We start from the raw sequence: 18,594 nt of genomic DNA, 5'->3' as shown, positions 1-18,594 counted from the left end.
CTTTTTTCTTTTCCACTTCTTGAAATTAAAATCCGACTCAAATTTGCTTTCCTCTTCCTTTATTTATATTTTCTTTTGTGTGTTACATTCTTCAAAAAAATTATTTTAATATATTTTTAATACATAGCTCTAGCATATTTCCGATGGCTTTTCTGACCACAGAAAACGCATCCTCCTCCTCATCTGTTCCTCCTTCTTCTACTCCTGGATGCATATACGAACACGATGTGTTTCTCAGTTTCAGAGGCACCGACACCCGCAACAATTTCACAGACCATCTATACTATAGGTTGAAGCAAGTAGGCATATCCACATTTAGGGACGATGAGAGGCTCGAGCAAGGAACAGAGATTAACTCAGGGCTCCTGAGAGCAATAGATGAATCGAAAATCGCTGTTGTCGTTCTATCCAAACAATACGCTTCGTCCAGTTGGTGTTTGATCGAACTAGCAAAGATCGTCGAGTGCATGGACAAGAAGAAGCTAACAGTCCTTCCTGTGTTCCACTATGTGGATCCTAGCGATGTCAGGTATCAGAAAGGGTCTTTCGCGGAAGCTTTTGCAAAACATGAAAATCGATTCAAAGATGATGATGTGAAGACTTGGAGAGCAGCCTTGACAGAAGTTGCCAGTCTCTCTGGATGGCATCTAAAGGATAAGTAAGAATTTCTTTTCTTTTCTTTTCGAATGATGGTTTTTATTTTTCTTTTTTAATTCCTGGATTTTCTTATCGTTACTTTCTTTACTTTTCCACATGACATCTTTCTTTTACTTAGCCTCCTGTATATGACAAATCTAGGAAATTATAAGCTCGAATTGGGCTTTAGTTGAACAACATCGCATGCATATATTGTTTGTACCACGTACATACTATACACTTGTAGAGTTCCTTTTTTTTTTTTTACTGAACGAAGCTCAGATGGTATGTTTGCTGAATATTTTATTGTCTCTAAAGTAATGTATCTGGCAATTACTCAATTAGACTTGGAATATAGCTTCAAATGTGCCACACAAAACCTTGTTCACATGAAGGTTATCATTAAAACAAGGCCCATGAGCGCTAGGCAATTATTACGAGGGTTGTATAGACGAGTTAAGGTTTTCAAGAAATTTTCTTAAAATTTAAAGAACATAGTTGCATCCTATACTATAATGATTAACTATGCGTGAGCTTATTGTGCATGTGAGTGTGGATTAATGTTGCATCTTGAGTCCCTCTGAAGAATAAAGAAAGATATTTGCCTCAAGTTTTTCTAGTTATCTTGCAAATTCCTTTGTTGAACCGTTAAACACAATTTATATACGTTCTCTAGCGTCCCCACATCTCACATTACAAATTTTATATGAAACGTATTTTGTCTATAATATTTTCACAACACTCTATAATTATTATCTAATTTATATTTATATATATATATATATATATATATTTTTTTTTTCTAGAACTGCATTGATAACCAAGATATGATGTTCAGGCAGCTGGTAATGGTTAGGCCAAAAGCCCGACTATGTCCTGCAATTTATTTGGTCTATTTGTTATATCGGTTTTTCGTTGTAACTTATCCTCTTAGAAATTTCCAAGTAATGGCATACCTTTTTTTTTTTTTTTTTTTTTTTTTCTATAAGCAAAATAGCAAATATTCATTAAAAAGTGATTAATTGAGCAGACCAAAAGCTAAAGAATAGGTTTAGAAACAATTCATTTGACCACAATGTCAAGACTTAAGTGAAAGCACCATGTTTACATAATCACATTCAAGTTAATTTTATTTGAAGAAGAACAAAGTTCAATATATAAAAGGTAGGAGTTATATTTTAAAAGAGCAACAAACTCACCCACAAAATAATAATTCACACTTTCTCTAACTAGTAACAAAATCCAATCGGTATATTTTAGGGTAATTGTTACTAAGATTTTAAGATAGGTTTGGAAGGCCTTCTTTGTCTTTTCCTACTTCATTGCTACCATAATTCTTCGTTCTTAAAAAAAAAGACACCCACTTCAACTTTACACATACATTGCTTTGTCTCATAAGGAAATTGCATAAAACTCAAGTAGTCAAGCCCTTTCTTTTTTTTAACGAGAAGATGGGAAGGGAGGGACACTTTAGCTTGAGTGCTTGACTAGTTGACTTGCATTTTGCTAAATTTACTTATAGCCTTATTTAAAATTACTCTATTTTACCATTAAAATCTTCTAGATTTCTTAGAAATTATTTAAATCTTATGATGTTATATATTATATTATGTTTTATTTAAGTAGTTGTTGGAGTAGGAAGATACCTGGAAGATGAGGCTGCGTTAGTTTCTTACCTAACTTCAGCAACGAGCCACCATTACTTTACACGAGGAATTTTATTCTAATAAATTTGGACTTCTTCGTGTTCTGTTGTTTAAAAATATGTATGAATTCTGTTGTATGAAAATATATGGTGAGAAAGTGTAAGAAAATAAGTGTAATATTATTTCTCAAGCAAAAAGGGTTGCCATGCTAAACGGGCCCTAGTCTTTTTCTTACTTCATTGCTACGATGTTTCCTTGGTGACACGCACTATATTTACATGTACGCTGCTTTGACTCACATGGGAAATTTCCCGTGTCTCTCTTTTCTGCTTTGCTTAATTCTTTTTTATCTCTCTCGTCCTCTCTTCGCACTGAATTTTCTTCCTCTCTCTCTCTCTCTCTTCCTATCAACCCGGTTCTACTCCTTCACAGACAACCCAAATCAACTGTGCCAACGTACTCCGATCCACTGTGGTCAACGTCAAATAGAGAGAGCTCCGATCTGTGAGCTTTGATCTCCGATCTCCGACAGAAATTTTCTCCTATCTGTGAGCACGTAATTGCAAGTAGACGGCACCAGTGCTCTGTCTGTCACTTACAAACACTCCATCCAGTGCTCTGCTTTCTTCTTCCCCAATTTATTTTCCTTTCATGTGTTAATTCTTACTAGTTGAATAATTTTCTTAATACATATCTTTAGTATTTTTCCGATCGCAAATTGATGGGCACTGAAAACGCCTCCTCCTCATCTTTTCCTTCTTCTTCTACTTCTACGCCTAGATGGACATACGAATATGATGTCTTTCTCAGTTTCAGAGGCTTCGACACCCGCAAAAATTTTACAAAGCCATCTATACAAAGCATTGGAACGGAATGGCATAACCACATTTAGGGACGATGAAAGTCTCGAGCGAGGAGCATTCATTAAACCAGAACTCTTGAAAGCAATAGAAGAATCAAAGAATGCTGTCGTTATTTTCTCTAGAGAATATGCTTCATCGAGTTGGTGCTTGACTGAACTAGCAAAGGTCTACGAGTGCATGGGCAAGAAGAAGCTGATAGTTCTGCCTGTTTTCCATGATGTGGACCCTAGTGATGTGCGCAAACTGAGGGGGACTTTTGAGGATGCCTTTGCAAAACATCTCATTGATAACACTGAGAATGTGCAAACTTGGAAAGATGCTGTGACGGAAGTTGCTTGTATCTCTGGATGGGATTTACGGGATGAGTAGGAATTTGTTTTTGTTTTTTGTTCTTTTACTATTTTTCGCTACTTTCTTTATTTGGCCACATGACAACTTTCATTGTCTCCTGTATATTACAAACCTAGGAAAAAAAGTTATAAGCTTGAATTTTACTTAAGTTGAAAAACATTGTATGCATAATTTGTACCACATATGAGTTCCCCTTTTGCTACTGAACAAAGCTAAGATTTTACTTTTGATGAATGTTTTATCCCTAAATTAATGTATCTAGCTCTGCATCAAAATTAATGTTTTGATATATGTTTTGCAGGCCTGAATCAACAGTTATCGATGAAATCATTCAGAGGATAAATAAAGAGTTGGATCGTGAAGTCCCAAGTGTTTCCGAGCACCTTGTTGGAATGGAATCTCGTGTGCAGGAAATGCTGGATTTATGTTTGGGTGAAAGGTTAGATTGTGTCCGTTTTATTGGGATTTGTGGTATAGGTGGAGTTGGCAAAACAACTCTTGCTCGAGAAATTTATAATAAAATTTTTCATGACTTTGAAGGTAGTAGCTTTATTGATAATATTAGAGAAGAATCTGAAAATCAACGTCTAGTTTCTTTACGAAGCTTGACTTCTTTCTACTATCCTCTTGATTACCCAAAATAATATATCGAATTTTTATTAGGGAATCAATGTTATAAGGAAGCGACTCCGCTATAAGAAGGTTCTTATTGTTCTTGATGATGTGAATGAAGAAGAACGGCTAAAAGCATTAGGCTGGGAAAGATGATTGGTTTGGTGTAGGGAGTATAATCATTGTAACTAGTAGAGATAGACATTTGTTGAGAAGGCATGGAATGAAACATATATATGAAGCTAAAGAGTTGAACGATGACGAAGCTTTGAAACTTTTTAGTTGGAAGGCTTTCAAGAAACCTCATCTGAAGAAAATTATGTGAATTTGTCTAAGCATTTTGTGAAGTAAGCAATCGGCCTTCGCTTAGCTTTTGATGTTTTAGGTTCTTTGTTATTTGGAAAAAGAATAGATGAATGGGAAGGTGCCCTTGAAAAACTAAAAAAGGAACACGATAACAAAATTTTTAATATTCTTAAAATAAGTTTTGATGGGCTAACAAAAATGCAAAAAGACTTATTTTTGGATATTGCATGTTTTTTTAAAGGAGCGTACAAGGATGGCATAATAGATATACTTCAAAGCTTTGGTTTCTGTCCAACCTACAATATTGGTTTTCTTGTAGATAGATCTCTCATAACCATTAAAGAATATGGAACTTTGTGGATGCATGATTTGCTACAAGAAATGGGTCAAGAAATTGTTCGTCGTGAATTCCCTGAAGAGCCTAGTAGACGTAGTAGGTTATGGAGTTATGAGGATGTCCTGCATGTATTGACAAGTAATGCTGTAAGTTGACAAGTTTAAACTTGAATTTAGAAAGGTATATATGTTCTTTCAAATTCTTCTAAATTTTTTCTAATTTCATTATTTTTGGTTACTAGGGAACGAGAGGTGGTTAAAGGCATAATGCTAAACATGCCTATTAAAGCGAAGGAACACTTGAGTGTTGAAGCCTTCTCAAAGATGACAAATTTGAGATTTCTTAAAATTGGTTATGTGCAACCTTCACAAGACCTCATTAGAGGTCCTATTCAACTTCCACAAGGCCTCAATTATCTTTCTAATGAGTTACGTGTAATAGATTGGTATGGATATCCTTTAAAATCCACTGCCAACTAGTTTCCAACCAAACAAACTTATTGAGCGAGAATGCATTGTAGTGACATCAAACAACTATGGAAAGGAATTATGGTAAGATTTTCATATATGCTTGATTTGTATTTCCTTCATTTTCATTAAGGCATGAGTTTGTCTAATTATTTCTTGGTTCATAATAGATGCTAAATGAGTTAAAACTCATTGACCTCAGTGACTCTCAAAACTTGATTGAGATCCCGAACCTTAGTGGAGCCCCAAATCTTAAGCAGTTGATTCTCCAACGTTGTACAAGACTGGATAACATACATGCATCTCTTGGAGATCTCAAAAGGCTTATTCGATTAGATTTGAATGGTTGTAAACGTCTCAAAAGCCTCCCTATTGCAATTTGTAGATTGATGTCTCTAAAAACTCTCAATTTATCTGGCTGCTCAAAACTTGATGAATTGCCAAAAAATTTGGGGAAAATTGAAGGTTTGGAGGAGTTAGACTTGAGTGGGACTGCCATAACGAGCCTACCTTCATCCTTTGTTCACTTAAAAAATTTCAAAGTACTATCTCTCTCTGGATGCGTGGGGCCATCATCTAATAAGCTCATGAGGTTTCCTTTAATGCAACCTAGAAGAAGTCCAGATCCCATGGGCATGCTAGAGTGTTCCTTAACAGGCTTATGCTCTTTGACCAAACTTGATCTAAGTTATTGCAATATTCAGACAATTCCTAATGTTCTTGGGTGCTTGTCATCTTTAGAACGTTTAAATCTAATGGAAAATAATTTTGTTTGCCTTCCTGAAAGTATCATTCAACTATCTAAGCTGAGATGGCTTTGTATGAGTGGTTGCACTCATCTTCAAATGTTGCCCAAGCTTCCATTAAGTATTGAGTATATTAATGCAACAAAGTGTACCTCGTTGGAAACATTATCATTAAGACCAGAATCCGATTTTCTGCCATCTTTTCATCTTCTCAATTGCGACAAATTGATCAAGAATCAAGGATACGGTGACCTATTTTCAACAATGCTAAGACATTATATCATTAATACCCAGGTCTGTCTCTGTCTCTCTCCCTCTCTCCCTCTCTCTCTCTCATGTGAAGTTCTAAGCATCATGAATTGTATGTTTTAGGGTCCAAGAAATAGTTACCATGTCATAATTCCTGGGAGTGAAATTCCGAAATGGTTTAGCCACCAAAATGTGGGGGCTTCAGTGAATCTGCAAGGGCCCTCAGATTTATTAGGTAACAAATTGATGGGAATCGCTGTGTGCATTGTTTTTGTAATCCGCAAGTGTGATGTTGTAGTTCTTTCATGTCGCTTTAATGGATCTGCAGCAGTGGCCAGTATTTTTTTCAACCGTTTTGGTAAGACTGAATCGTATCAGCTTTGGCTGAAATATGTTCCCTCTAGATACCTTGCGGGCTTTAAAGGAGTACTGAATAAAGTCGACGCTAACGGATTCAGCCAGTTGAAGTTAAATTTGGAACCTCCGGTCCGGGCTTGGAGGTTACAAAATGCGGGGCCCATCTTGTATTCGAGCGAGACATTGAAGACCCAATAAACCAAACTAAGGCTGGGCCTAGCAGCTGCATCATCACTCCTTACGATGAGGATGGTTTTGAGGATCCAGAAAAAGAAACCAAAATTAAGCGAAGCCGTGATGACTCTGAGGAAGGGGCTGGACCTAGTGGAGAAGCTACCTCTAATGATGTAGACGAACCACACCCAAAGAGAATAAGACTCCCTAATCTGATTGAAAGATTAATTCCACGTTTGGGAAATTGGCTTGGGAATTCAAGTACACAAGAACAAGGTGACTCTGATTGCGAGGACGAGAAATCCCACTGAAATTGGTAGCTTTGATGAAATTGGCTGATCAACTTTCTTGTCTTTGACTTTTTGTAAGTCAATATCTTTTCTCCCTCTTACGGAGCTTGTTGGTAGCAGTATATTTCTTTTCTTCTTTTTTAAAATTCGTTGAATTTCTTTTCTTTTTATTCTATGACAAGGTTCGTTTTAGTTTGGTAATTTGTTTTCTCATTTTTGCCAGCTACCTCATACTGGATACGAAGAAGTATTTATTTGGACTTTGTTGAAAAGGAGAAACTGTCACGTTGCTGGCTGGCGACGAAAAAGCATGTGGAACTGATTGTATGGTAGTCATTTTTGTTCAATTGTGTTGGATGGTATATTCAGAACTCTCTGTTATTGCTCTCTTTTTATTGTATTTACAACTTTCCATAGGAGAATGCAATAGATGCATGGTACTCAAGTGTTGAAAAATCAAATGGAATGAAGAAAATTTGGGCCCCTATTTCCAAGTGAAGTTAAATTGCAGCAAAGTAGATAAAACTATTTGCAAAGCTTTCTTGTTGTGTACAATAGAACTAATGCAACTATTTTATCACACCACACCACCCATTGTTTGGTTGATTGGAAAGCTATGGAAATTTTTCTTTTTGGTATTTGTATTTTGTGGTGAGTTTTTCCTTGAATTAGGTCTAAAACAGTTGAATTAGGTTCCTGAGTTCTGACTTCTTTTTATGGATCCCAATATAAAGAACTTTCAAAATATCATTATTTCCTGTTTTCATTTTAACAATTTGATTTAAGGAAAAAATCATGGCTAGAACAACTGATGTGCATCTCTATATGACAAGTGAACTCTGTTGAGTTAATAGAGTAAAGCTATAATATTGATTTATTTCTTTGGATTTGGAATATTAGCAATAGATGGCTACATATTTGGATTTGGAATTAGAAACTTCTCATCGTCTTATTTGTTGTTTGGATCTCATGTTGTTCCATCTAGGTGCATTGATGTGGCTGTCCTACATATTGCGTGGGGTCACTTCCAAAGTAGTTGAATCAATACAATTGCATTAAAGCTTCAATTGCTAGCAGTTGCACAAGCTTGATAGTGCAGAAGTATGGGCTTAGTCACTTCATGGGTTCTTTATCTGATAATTTGGGTCACATTTGTGTACTGATGATTGATAATAGAGAAACAAATAAGCAAAATTGTAATGGTAAAGCAATACCCAGTAGAATTTGAAGCTGTCATGTGGAAGTTCAACCCAAAAGCTCAGAACTTCTATTGATTCCATGCTTAAAGACAAGGGAAAACAAGTTGTAGAATAACCTCTCCTCTTCTTGCACTGTTGCCTTCATTACTTTGGAGCTCTTCATATCTAAGTTCATGGTATGTCATCCACCCCATAGTCTTCTGTCATAGATTTATAAAAGTAGCACATTTATTTCCTCTTTTCTTTGTGATTTGATTAGATGTAAGACTTGTAACATTCCCATGGGAAACCTCATGTAAGTTATTGATTAGGTATTTTCCTTTATTTAATTTTCCTGTCAATCAAATTTTCCAAAGTTGCATACCTACAAAATCTTGGACCGGGTTTTTATTTTTATTTTTTATATTTACTTTTTTTTTTTTAATAAATGAAAATATATAGTTAAGAGAACACTCGGTTCAGAGCCACACACAGCATTGCTGTAGTAACAACAAAACGAATAGACATGATACAGACAAATTTGAAGCGGAACAAAACTTTTGTCAAACTAAAGAAACACTTTCTAACTTTTCCTAATGACATGTTGACTTTTACAAGGACATCATATACAATCACACAGTAGCACTACTACATAGGACTCCCTGGCTTCACTTGGAAAACAAATAATGGAATATTCCAGCTATTACACAAATATCTCTTCATTCTAGAGTATTTGAAATTCCCTCTAACTTCCATCCTTACACCAATTTCCATTTCTTCAACAACTGCTCCTCACTTTAAATATTCCATCCATGAATTTTCTTTTCTTGGACTCCATAAATGGTACACACACCCAAAAATACATGTGGAAGCTTTCAGGCTTTTACCTCTTAAACATTTCACCCCCCATCCAATAACCTTATTCCAATTTGTTTGAGGAGAGTATATACGCATCTGTAAATAACTTCCCTACACAATTGTTTTGACAAACTGCATTTAAAAAATAAATGGTTTGGATTTTATGCAACTCCTGCAAAATGCACTAGAATATCCCCTTGTACCCCACTATAACAATTCATGGAAAGTGGATAATTTGTTAAGCATAGCAAACCAAGTGATGAATCATGTCTAGCAAAAGGCAGTAAAAAACCAGAGTTTTTCCACTAATTAACCTCAGAAAACCTCAATTTAATTGGATTCCAGGTTTCTTAGCTGGTATAAATGTTCGCCCTTAGCAGGAACCCAAATAGGTCTATCTACTTCTCCAATATCCACGGGAGGAAGTTCGTTGTATAGAAACCAGAGGATTAGACTTAAGTGGCTTCTAGACATAGCTTTTTTCCTGCTATATGCTTGAAACTTTTCCTTAAGACTACTTGCAACTTCATATACTGCTCTGGAACCATACCTCATGTTAAAAATATCATCAGGATTCCACCAATACACTGGAAAATTTTTCCTTAAGACTACTTGCAACATCATATACTACTTATTAAGAGTACCTGGTGATGTTAAGAGTATCATCAGGATGTCATCAATCTCCCTCTTGAAGGTACCTCCTGTATTGTGTTCCAAATCTTTGGTTTTACCCCATTGTCTTGTGATTTAATTTTATAAAGGGAAAAAAAAGACAGCAAATCGACTGGCTGTATATTTGGATGATTGAGCATGTCATTATTTAGAGATGGATCTTATAGCCGCATTGCCTCCTCAGTCAGCAAAATGAGATAACTAGTATTTATTTAAGTTTCGTCCTTTTGTTTGTTGCTTGTCTATTGACATCCATTAATACCATGAAAATAATATATCAGACTTGTATTCTGAATGCAACAAAGCTTGCCCAGATATAGCTGCCCATAGCTCAATGTAAGAGCCCAAGTTACAGCCTTAAGTATCCAGCTGTTTGATTTACGGAAGAGTAAAGAACCTATGACCATAGTTTTGTACTAAATTATCTTTGCATCTAAATCAATGCATGCGTGTTTAAACTTGATTGGCCTCTTTTCGTACTCCCAACTCTTTTTACTTCCATCTTTAACTTATGTTTAGTAGCCACAAGAAGAAAAAGAGGTAAAAAATCTTTGGCAGGTGGTAGACAAAAACTATTTCTGCTTTGGAAATTTGTTGAACTTCAAATAATTGTAAATTATGCCGCTTGATCCTTCTGATTAAGTGTTAAGACTTATATCGACACAATGAAGTAGTGCATAATGTCTTCACTTTCACTATTTTGTTTTTATATTGTGAGGAGCTCTTGATTTTCTTTCAAACATAGGACTTTTTGTGGAACAAACTGTATAGCCCATGTTAACTTATAAAATTCTTCGTCCATGCTTTTGAAGCTGGCTCATAGATATCAGTCATGACCAATTTGTCAATAAGGTGCCTCTTACCAAAGAACTTTATTTATTTTTTAATTGTACATTATACCAAGTCTATGACACAGTTTATTTAAAAGAGAGTATAGAAGATACAGTGCTAAAGAAAAACTAGCCTCAAGTAGACCTCCATTTTCGATACAATAAGAAACAAAGGAAAATACATCATAAAAGGTGAGGAAAACAGCACAAAGACAAAAATAGTTCCACCTTTGAAGGTATCTAATCCCCCTAGAACATCTCAGTAGTGAGCCCACTACTCTTGGCCATAAAACCCACCTACTTTTTAAAATAGATTGGACAGATTGAATCTACGATGGCCTGCTTGAAATGTAAATCTATTAAGCCCAAGAGTATAAGATCAGTATGTTTCTAACTTTCTATGCTGAAAACCTGTACTAAGTCATGACCATCTGCATTGATATGTTTCTTTATCTCATGGAAAACCGAGTTATCACAACATAGTTTGTTGGTTGTTTATTGTTAGACCTATTCATAGAATTATCAAGAAAAACTCCAATTTTCAGCGTATAGCCTTTACCAACATCATTTTGAAGTTTTTCCTTATATGACTGGTCTTCACCGTTTTCTTCATTCTCTGTTGCTGCAGGGTTCCTAGAATTTCTGGATTCCTTGAGCTTTCACCAGTTTTGTATTCTATCAGTTTTGATTTTTCACTTTCCTAATTTTCTTTCTTTTTCTGTTCTATGTTATACTCTATGTATGCAGTCCCTTTACTAGGGTAGCACCTCTTTTTGAATCAATGAATTTTTTACTTACCAAAAAAAAAAAAATGGTGAAGAAATATTTGATTTGGTTTTTCCGTTATACAGTCATAGCAGTTTGGCTCGTATGATGATATGTTAAAGCAGTAATGCTTATTTACACCATGGGGTAGACGTTGGCTTTTGCCTTGCTGTTATTATATAAACTCTTGAAATTGAATTTTACAATATGTTCTTGAGAAAAAGCTCCCTTCTTCGCTTGTCTTTAAAGAACATTTACTCACTGTTTTCAACAGGAAAAAATGGTATTAACTTCCAAGGGTGGTGCTCAAGTTTTTGTTTCTAGAATACCTCCAAGTGTCACAGATGATGATTTTCACAGGTATTAAATTCTTGATCACATTTACGACCTCTTGGTGCAATTAGTAATATCTAGCAGACCTAAATGCTTCAAGGGCCGCATGCATCACTAATTAATTCTGTAGGATTGTAAAATAATGAAAATTGGATGGATTGTTAATATTTGTTGCAGTTACTTTATGAACTATAGTCCACTTATAGATGCTTACATACCTAAGGTATATGGTATCCTAATCCTCTTAACTTTAATTGTAATTTGAAATATTTTCTTTTTATCTTAACATTTTCATTTCTGTCTTTTGATTTTGAGAAACTTGGCCTGGCCAAGTTAACAAAGTTGAGTGTTATTGGTGTTTCTGACATTTCCTTTTCAGGTCTAATAAGTACTTACACTGATTTATAATAATGATTAGTTAGTTTTAATCTAATTCGTTATTTTGTTGGAGGTTCTTGCGTGTATATTCGACATTGTACTACATTCTCACTATTTTTACATTCAAATGTTGAAATTTGAAGTTGCTTGCATTTCAGGATCCAGTGACAAAACAACACTGTCGAATTGAATTCATAAAGTATGAAAGTGCAGGAAGTGGAGCTTTAGTCTTTAACCGTTTTGTATTCTGGTTTTTGTTCAAATGGATTTGTATAATACCATACAGTGGTAATCTAATCCAAAGAGTGTACAGCTCCTAATCTAATCCAAAGACTCATTCTGTGTTTGGGAAATTGGATTGGGAGTTTATGTGCACAAAGGCAAGGTGACTCTGATTGCGGGGAAGAGGAATTCCAATGAAAACTGGTAGCTTTGAGAAATCTGCACAGCTGATCAACTTTTTCTCTCTGATTTTTTTGTAAGTCACCATCTTTTGCTCCCTCTTACAAATCTTGTACGTAGCTGTATATTTCTTTTTTAAAATAAATACATTGGTATATGCTGCATTTCTTTTTTCTTTTTAATCTGTGACAAAGGCCCTTTTAGTTCAGTAGTTTGTGATTCTTATTTCTGCTAGTTGCTTCATACTGGGATATGAAGAAGTTATTCAAATTTGATGGTAAGGACAAGTTGTCGCATCTGGTGCAACTGGGGTGTGTGTGGCAATAGTTGAGAGTTTAAACAATTATCTTAGCATTCATCTGGGTCTTTAATTTCATTTTCTTAATCAATAATTATGCTATGTACTAAACATTTTTGTTCAATTATGTGGTAGGGTAAAACCGGCACTATTGTTGCCTTCTGTTTATAGTATTTGTAGTACAATTTCCCATTGCAGAGTGTAATAGATGCATGTAATTCCAGTGTCAGAAAATCAAATGGAAAGAAGAAAATTTGGGCTTTTTTTCCCAGAGAGGTCACCTTCTCTTAGAGCAGTCATGTGGTCCTTTTTTTTGTCCCTCTATACATAAACCCTTTCAAAATCTGAAAATTTTGAGTCTTTTTTTTAGTTGTATTGTTGATGAACTCTGAGGTTGTAACGAATTTTGTTGATTTTTTTTAATTATTATTTCTTTTCTGTTTGGTTGATTAGAAAGCTGTGGAAATTTCACCTTTTAATTTTTGGATTTTGTGCTGAGTTTGCCCTAGAATTGGGCCTGTAATAGTTGAATTAGGCTCCTTTAATAGAGAGGGTTTTTGTTTTTCTGGGTCCCAATATAAGAAACTTAGGTCATTATTATTTTGTTTTCATTTAAACAATTTGATTTTAAAAATGAAGTTTTGTCTAGAAGTCCTCCCGATTGTGTGTTTGTAGTTGATGGATTATCTTCTATCAATTGAGTATCTTTAATTGTGTTATTACTGATCAGAATCATCTTTATTGATGTACTCATCTCAAACTTTTATCTTATTCTATTTAGTTTTACTTGTTATCTATACACTTTTCCAGTCTAATACAGCATCCAGATACAATTCTTGACAATTTGGAATTAAAAACTTCTCATCATCTTATTTGTCATTCAGAAACCAAGATCAGATAAATGGGTCATGCAATGCTGGACAGCAGAGATGATTGTCCTACTGCCAGTAGTATAGGGTTTGGTGCTACTACCACCACTACGCGGTCTTTGGGTGTCTCTGGGGTTGAGGTTGATGATGAAGTGGAACTGGTTTCAGAAACTCAAAAGACCGAAAAAGATCCCACAAAGATCACCAGAAAGTGTGTGTGTGTGTGTGTATATATATATTTTCTCTGTTTGGCTGCAAGGAAACTTGAGGAAAATTAATGTAGAAAGGGTACCACCATTCAAACCTTGAAAATTGATCTCAATTCTGGTATGTATCATGTATGTAATCTATGTATATGCATGTTTCTTATGGTGTTTTTCTCAATGGTAGTAGTGCATATTATTAATCAGAATGTATTTATGTATGAATTTATGTGTATGTTTTGAATACTTGTAGTGCACAGCATAATATTATTTATTCAGAATCTTTGTATGTATGTATGTATGTGTGTAGTTGTAAGTTTATCATATTCATTCTTCTGAATAATAGTGGTGCATACCATATATATATGTGTGTGTGTGTGTGTGTTGTATGTGTGTATTTCACAGTGATTTTTCTGAATCATATTTATGCATGTTAGGCTGAGCATTTCATATTATGTGCACTATGAATGAAACTTTGTAAGGAACTGTTATTATAAATTTTCAAAAATTCAAATGAATTTTCGGTTGGCCTATATGGCTTTGTTTGGTTTGTTTAATCTTAAGGTCTTTTACAATGCACACTATTTCTCGGTTGAAGTTTTCAAGCCATGATTATTCTTTGAATGATTTTGATTTAATACTATTTTTGCTTTTTATAATTTTGCAATACTTTTTGTGTTAAGCTTTTCTGTAATCATTGTTTCAGCATTATGAGTTAAATAAATTTATTGAGCTGTGTAATGGAAAGCATATGAAAGGCATCTCTTATTTTTCATCCTTGTTTGTTTGCTAACATTTTGAAGCTGGTTTTCATTATTTTGCAGCAAAATCTGAAACAAAGCAACTCAATCTTTTGGGCTTCATTACTTTTGGGCTCATTACTTTTGGGCTCTCCATGTCTAAGTTACGGGTATGTAATCCAACCCCCCCCCCCCCCCCCCCCCAATCTTCTGCAATAGATCTATTTAAAATAGCTAATATATATCCTGTTTCCTTGTGATTTGATTATAAAAACCTTTCCATGGGTAACTTCAACTTGCATTAACACGGCCCCTTTCTTTCTTTTCCTTCTTCTTATTTTTTTTTTCAAAAATTCTGAGGATGGATACTTGAACAATTAACAGAAATTTATACCAAATTTACATATTTTCTCAATTTAACTTTCCTATCAATCAACAATTAGCAGAAGTTTGTACTGTATAGAAACCAGAGAATTAACCAAAGTGGCTTCCAGACAGGTTTTTTTCCTTCAATACGCTTGAAACTTTTGCCTTAGGACTACTTGCAGCATCATATACTACTCTGTAACCAGAGCTGGTGGCTGGTGTAAAGAATATCATCAGGATGCCACCAATGAGTAGTTTTCTCCATCCCCAAGAGCATTTTAGAGAAATTTTAATTACCACACTCAAATTGAGCCAACTAGAGCAAAAAGATTCCATATATGCCTCATCCTCAACTCTCTTGAGCCCCAAACCTCCAGCACTCTGTCACGCATTGAATTTCAAGCAACTCAGTAAATGAGTTATTCCACTCCATAGGAATCTGCTAAATTACTGCTCAATCAGCTTAATGACTTTTATTAGGGAGTATGAAGATGTTAGATCAGTATACCTGTATGCTATAAAGCACTAAGGTTAGCAATTGCAGCCACCCAGCAAAGTGTTTCTTAGTTCCCCAAAAAATTGATTCTTATATCTTGATCTTCATTTTCATTGTTTGGTTTCATATATATGTTATTTTATTTAACAAGAAGAGTGATTCTAGCTAAGTCCATATGCATGCATTTGAATTTATCGATCTAAATATGATGTAATTAGATGTGAGTCCATATCTAGACCCACTTTTGTCTACTGACTTGTGTTATTTCTTTCTGTTGGTTTCCAATAGGGAGGACTGAACACTGAAGACGTAGTTATTGGTGTTGCTGGCAAGGACTGTCACTGGATTCATGGGACACAAGGATAGTAATTTCATTGATTATGAACTTATACTTCGATCCCTGTAATCGTTACAAATATAATTTTAATATGTTGTAATGGAACAAGATAAATGTATTGTACTGCAGTTTGTAATTTTCTCTTGTTTGTTGTGAAATGCATGCTATATAATGTAATCACATGAAAGAGTTGTATAAATCTATCTTGAACATATATTTCCGACCCTCTTACCGCATTGATTGCTTTATAAGGAGAAAGTCGTAAGAAATTGGTAAGAAAAGAGTTTTAAACTTCTTTAGAACAGTTTACTGGCGTTATAAGTTTTAGCTGTTCTTTGATTGGCTATTTCCTTTATTATTTCTTTTTTAAACAAAGGATAACGAGAGATTCATTCTAATCAGAGGTGATATGATTTCACGAACCTTTGTAGCACTTGCGGCTCTACGTGCAATGACCACCCTGACTTGCTTGCATATATAATTACCAAAAGTTAGGCTCAACAAAAATAAGAATAATGCAACATTTACAATATTTTCACAATAATTTTACAACAAATTTAATGTGATAAGTTGTTACTAATTCTAATTTAAGCTCAATACTGATATTATTTTTTTATCTACCAGTAACAATTTTTTGCATAAGATTTATTGTAAAAATAGTTATTGTAAAAATATTGTAGACGTAGCATTACTCTAAAATTAATTTTGTCCCCTAAACATAATCCTTAATCCCTTTAATAAAATTTTTATAAAAAAAAAACTTAAATAACAACAATAAATATTAGTCTAAATAACAACAAACATAAACCAAACAAAAACAAGATAAGACCAAATAACAGCAAGTGATCTAATTATTCACGAGAAAGCCTACTATAAAACAAAAATATAAAAATTGCTAAATATTCAAATTTGTAGCTCATTCAACTTATTTAATAAATATAATATCTAATTTCATGTTTCTCTAAAAAATGGTAACAAGAAAAATATCGTAGTTGTCAGCTCTCCTTAATGGTGTTAACAATTATATTCTTTTTGGCTTTGCAGTCATAACAATTTTACTCTCCTTTGTGACTTGACTCACAATTGGAGCAAATATTCAAGTTATCGCTTTATTAAATTTTGTATAGATTAATTTTCTTAGTAAACACTCTAAAAAAAAATTCAAATTCCTAGAGCTGCCACTGCAGTTTTATAGTGCTAAATTAAGTAAAAAAAAAAAAAAAACATAATCTAACCTTATAGGAAATTTGAAGCAATTTCATACTTACAAAAAAAAAAAAAAAAAAAGGAAAAGACTACAAGGTTTAATGCATTTTGTAAACATAAATTAACAGAGCTTCGGTGGGGATGAACGGAGCTGGGCTTCGAAAATGGGTGAGGAGGATGATGAATCGAGTCGGCGATAGTGCGTGGGTCGGAAAGGGCGAGATGGGTCAAAGAGAAGAATGGGCAAGATGGGTCGGATATCTGTCGGTGAGCGTCGGCTGGGCTCGTGCAGATCGACAATGGAGGAAGAGAGAAACCCAAAGTGGAGATGGAGAGAAAAAGTGAGGAGAGAGACAGACGAATAGAAATAAAGGAAAAGGAAGAGAAAAAATAAGGATAAAAAGAAAGAAAAGAAATCAGTAAAATAATCAAAGCAGGGTGAACGTAGGAATAAAAAAGTTTTTATTTTTTACCTACGGTGTACGATCATCTTTGGTTAGAGACTTAGAGCTCCGTTAAAGGAGCCTTACTTTTGCATTTGGTATATAGCATTTTAGCACCGCTAAAACTAAGTGTACGATTGAGAAAGATTATTTTTTTCAATCTATTTTCTTATTTAATTTATTTTTCTTCTTATTTATAGATCTTATTATATTTTTTGATATTATTCATGAGTTTTCTTATCTTATTTCGATTAAGCTTTTATCTTTATCTATAGTACTCTCGATAAAAAAATTTTAATTTGATAAAATAAGTGGATCCTAAACAGACGCAATGCTCAACATTTATACATACCCCTTCAAATGCACCTAATAAACGGGTCAGATCGGAAGATATGGGTCAGACCGGGTATGGGTATGGGCATTTACCAGTTCTATTGGCTTGAACCATTTATTTATTTTATTATTATTATTTTTATATTAAAAAAAAACCTTTAAAAAAAAACTCTGTACACACTTTCCAATCACATCGAGCTCCTGAATTTCTTTTCCCCTTTTTCAAAATAAAATGAAAACCCACAACAATCAAATCCTTTTATCTTTCTTCCCTAATTTATAATTATAATTTATTTTCCTCTGTTTGTTATTCTTCAAAACCCAATTGAATATATCTCCAAAACTCAACAGACGCTACGCTTCGTCGAGTCGGTTCGGTTATCGATTGAGCTAACAACAGATCATTGAGCGCGCGCATGGAAAAACATGAAACAGCGATTCAAAGATATCATGCACACGTGGAGAGCTGCTTTGACACACAAGTTGCTAGCATTGCTACCTGGATGGGATTTACACCATAAAAGCTTAGATTTTTCTTTTCCAATAATAATGCTACTTATTATTGTTACTTTTTAATAATAGCCCAAGAGGCAAAGTCCGAATCTGATGGCAACTCCTTCGTGAATTTGGAAAAATGGGGTTTTTCATCTTCGGAATTTTGAGCTATGACATCTCTGATTTTCTGTCTATATATATGATAGATATTAGAAGCGTAAGTGTGAAGTCGCTTCCTTGCAAGGGTTGTATATATATTATACAGCCCATTTGAAACTCTGCTTTCCAATGATCAATTATCAATCTGTCTACATATGTAGAAACTTAAGGCACCAAAAAAAAAAAAGTTTTCTGCATT

The 18,594-nt window shown here is 34.3% G+C and overlaps 1 protein-coding gene and 1 pseudogene across 1 annotated transcript; both read left to right on the top strand.

The window, feature by feature from the left end:
- The first annotated feature begins 143 nt into the window (after positions 1-143).
- Positions 144-662, top strand: LOC142619430 (toll/interleukin-1 receptor-like protein). Its single transcript, XM_075792526.1, has one exon. It carries the CDS (start codon positions 144-146, stop codon positions 660-662), a length of 519 nt encoding a protein of 172 aa, XP_075648641.1.
- A 2,127-nt stretch (positions 663-2,789) lies between these two features.
- LOC142618515 (TMV resistance protein N-like) lies at positions 2,790-15,975 on the top strand (annotated as a pseudogene).
- The last annotated feature ends 2,619 nt before the right edge of the window (positions 15,976-18,594 follow it).

The sequence above is a fragment of the Castanea sativa genome, chromosome 12 (genome assembly GCF_040712315.1).
Source record: "Castanea sativa cultivar Marrone di Chiusa Pesio chromosome 12, ASM4071231v1".
In the NCBI taxonomy this organism is placed as follows: Eukaryota; Viridiplantae; Streptophyta; class Magnoliopsida; order Fagales; family Fagaceae; genus Castanea; species Castanea sativa.
This window is presented reverse-complemented; position numbering and strand designations above follow the sequence as displayed.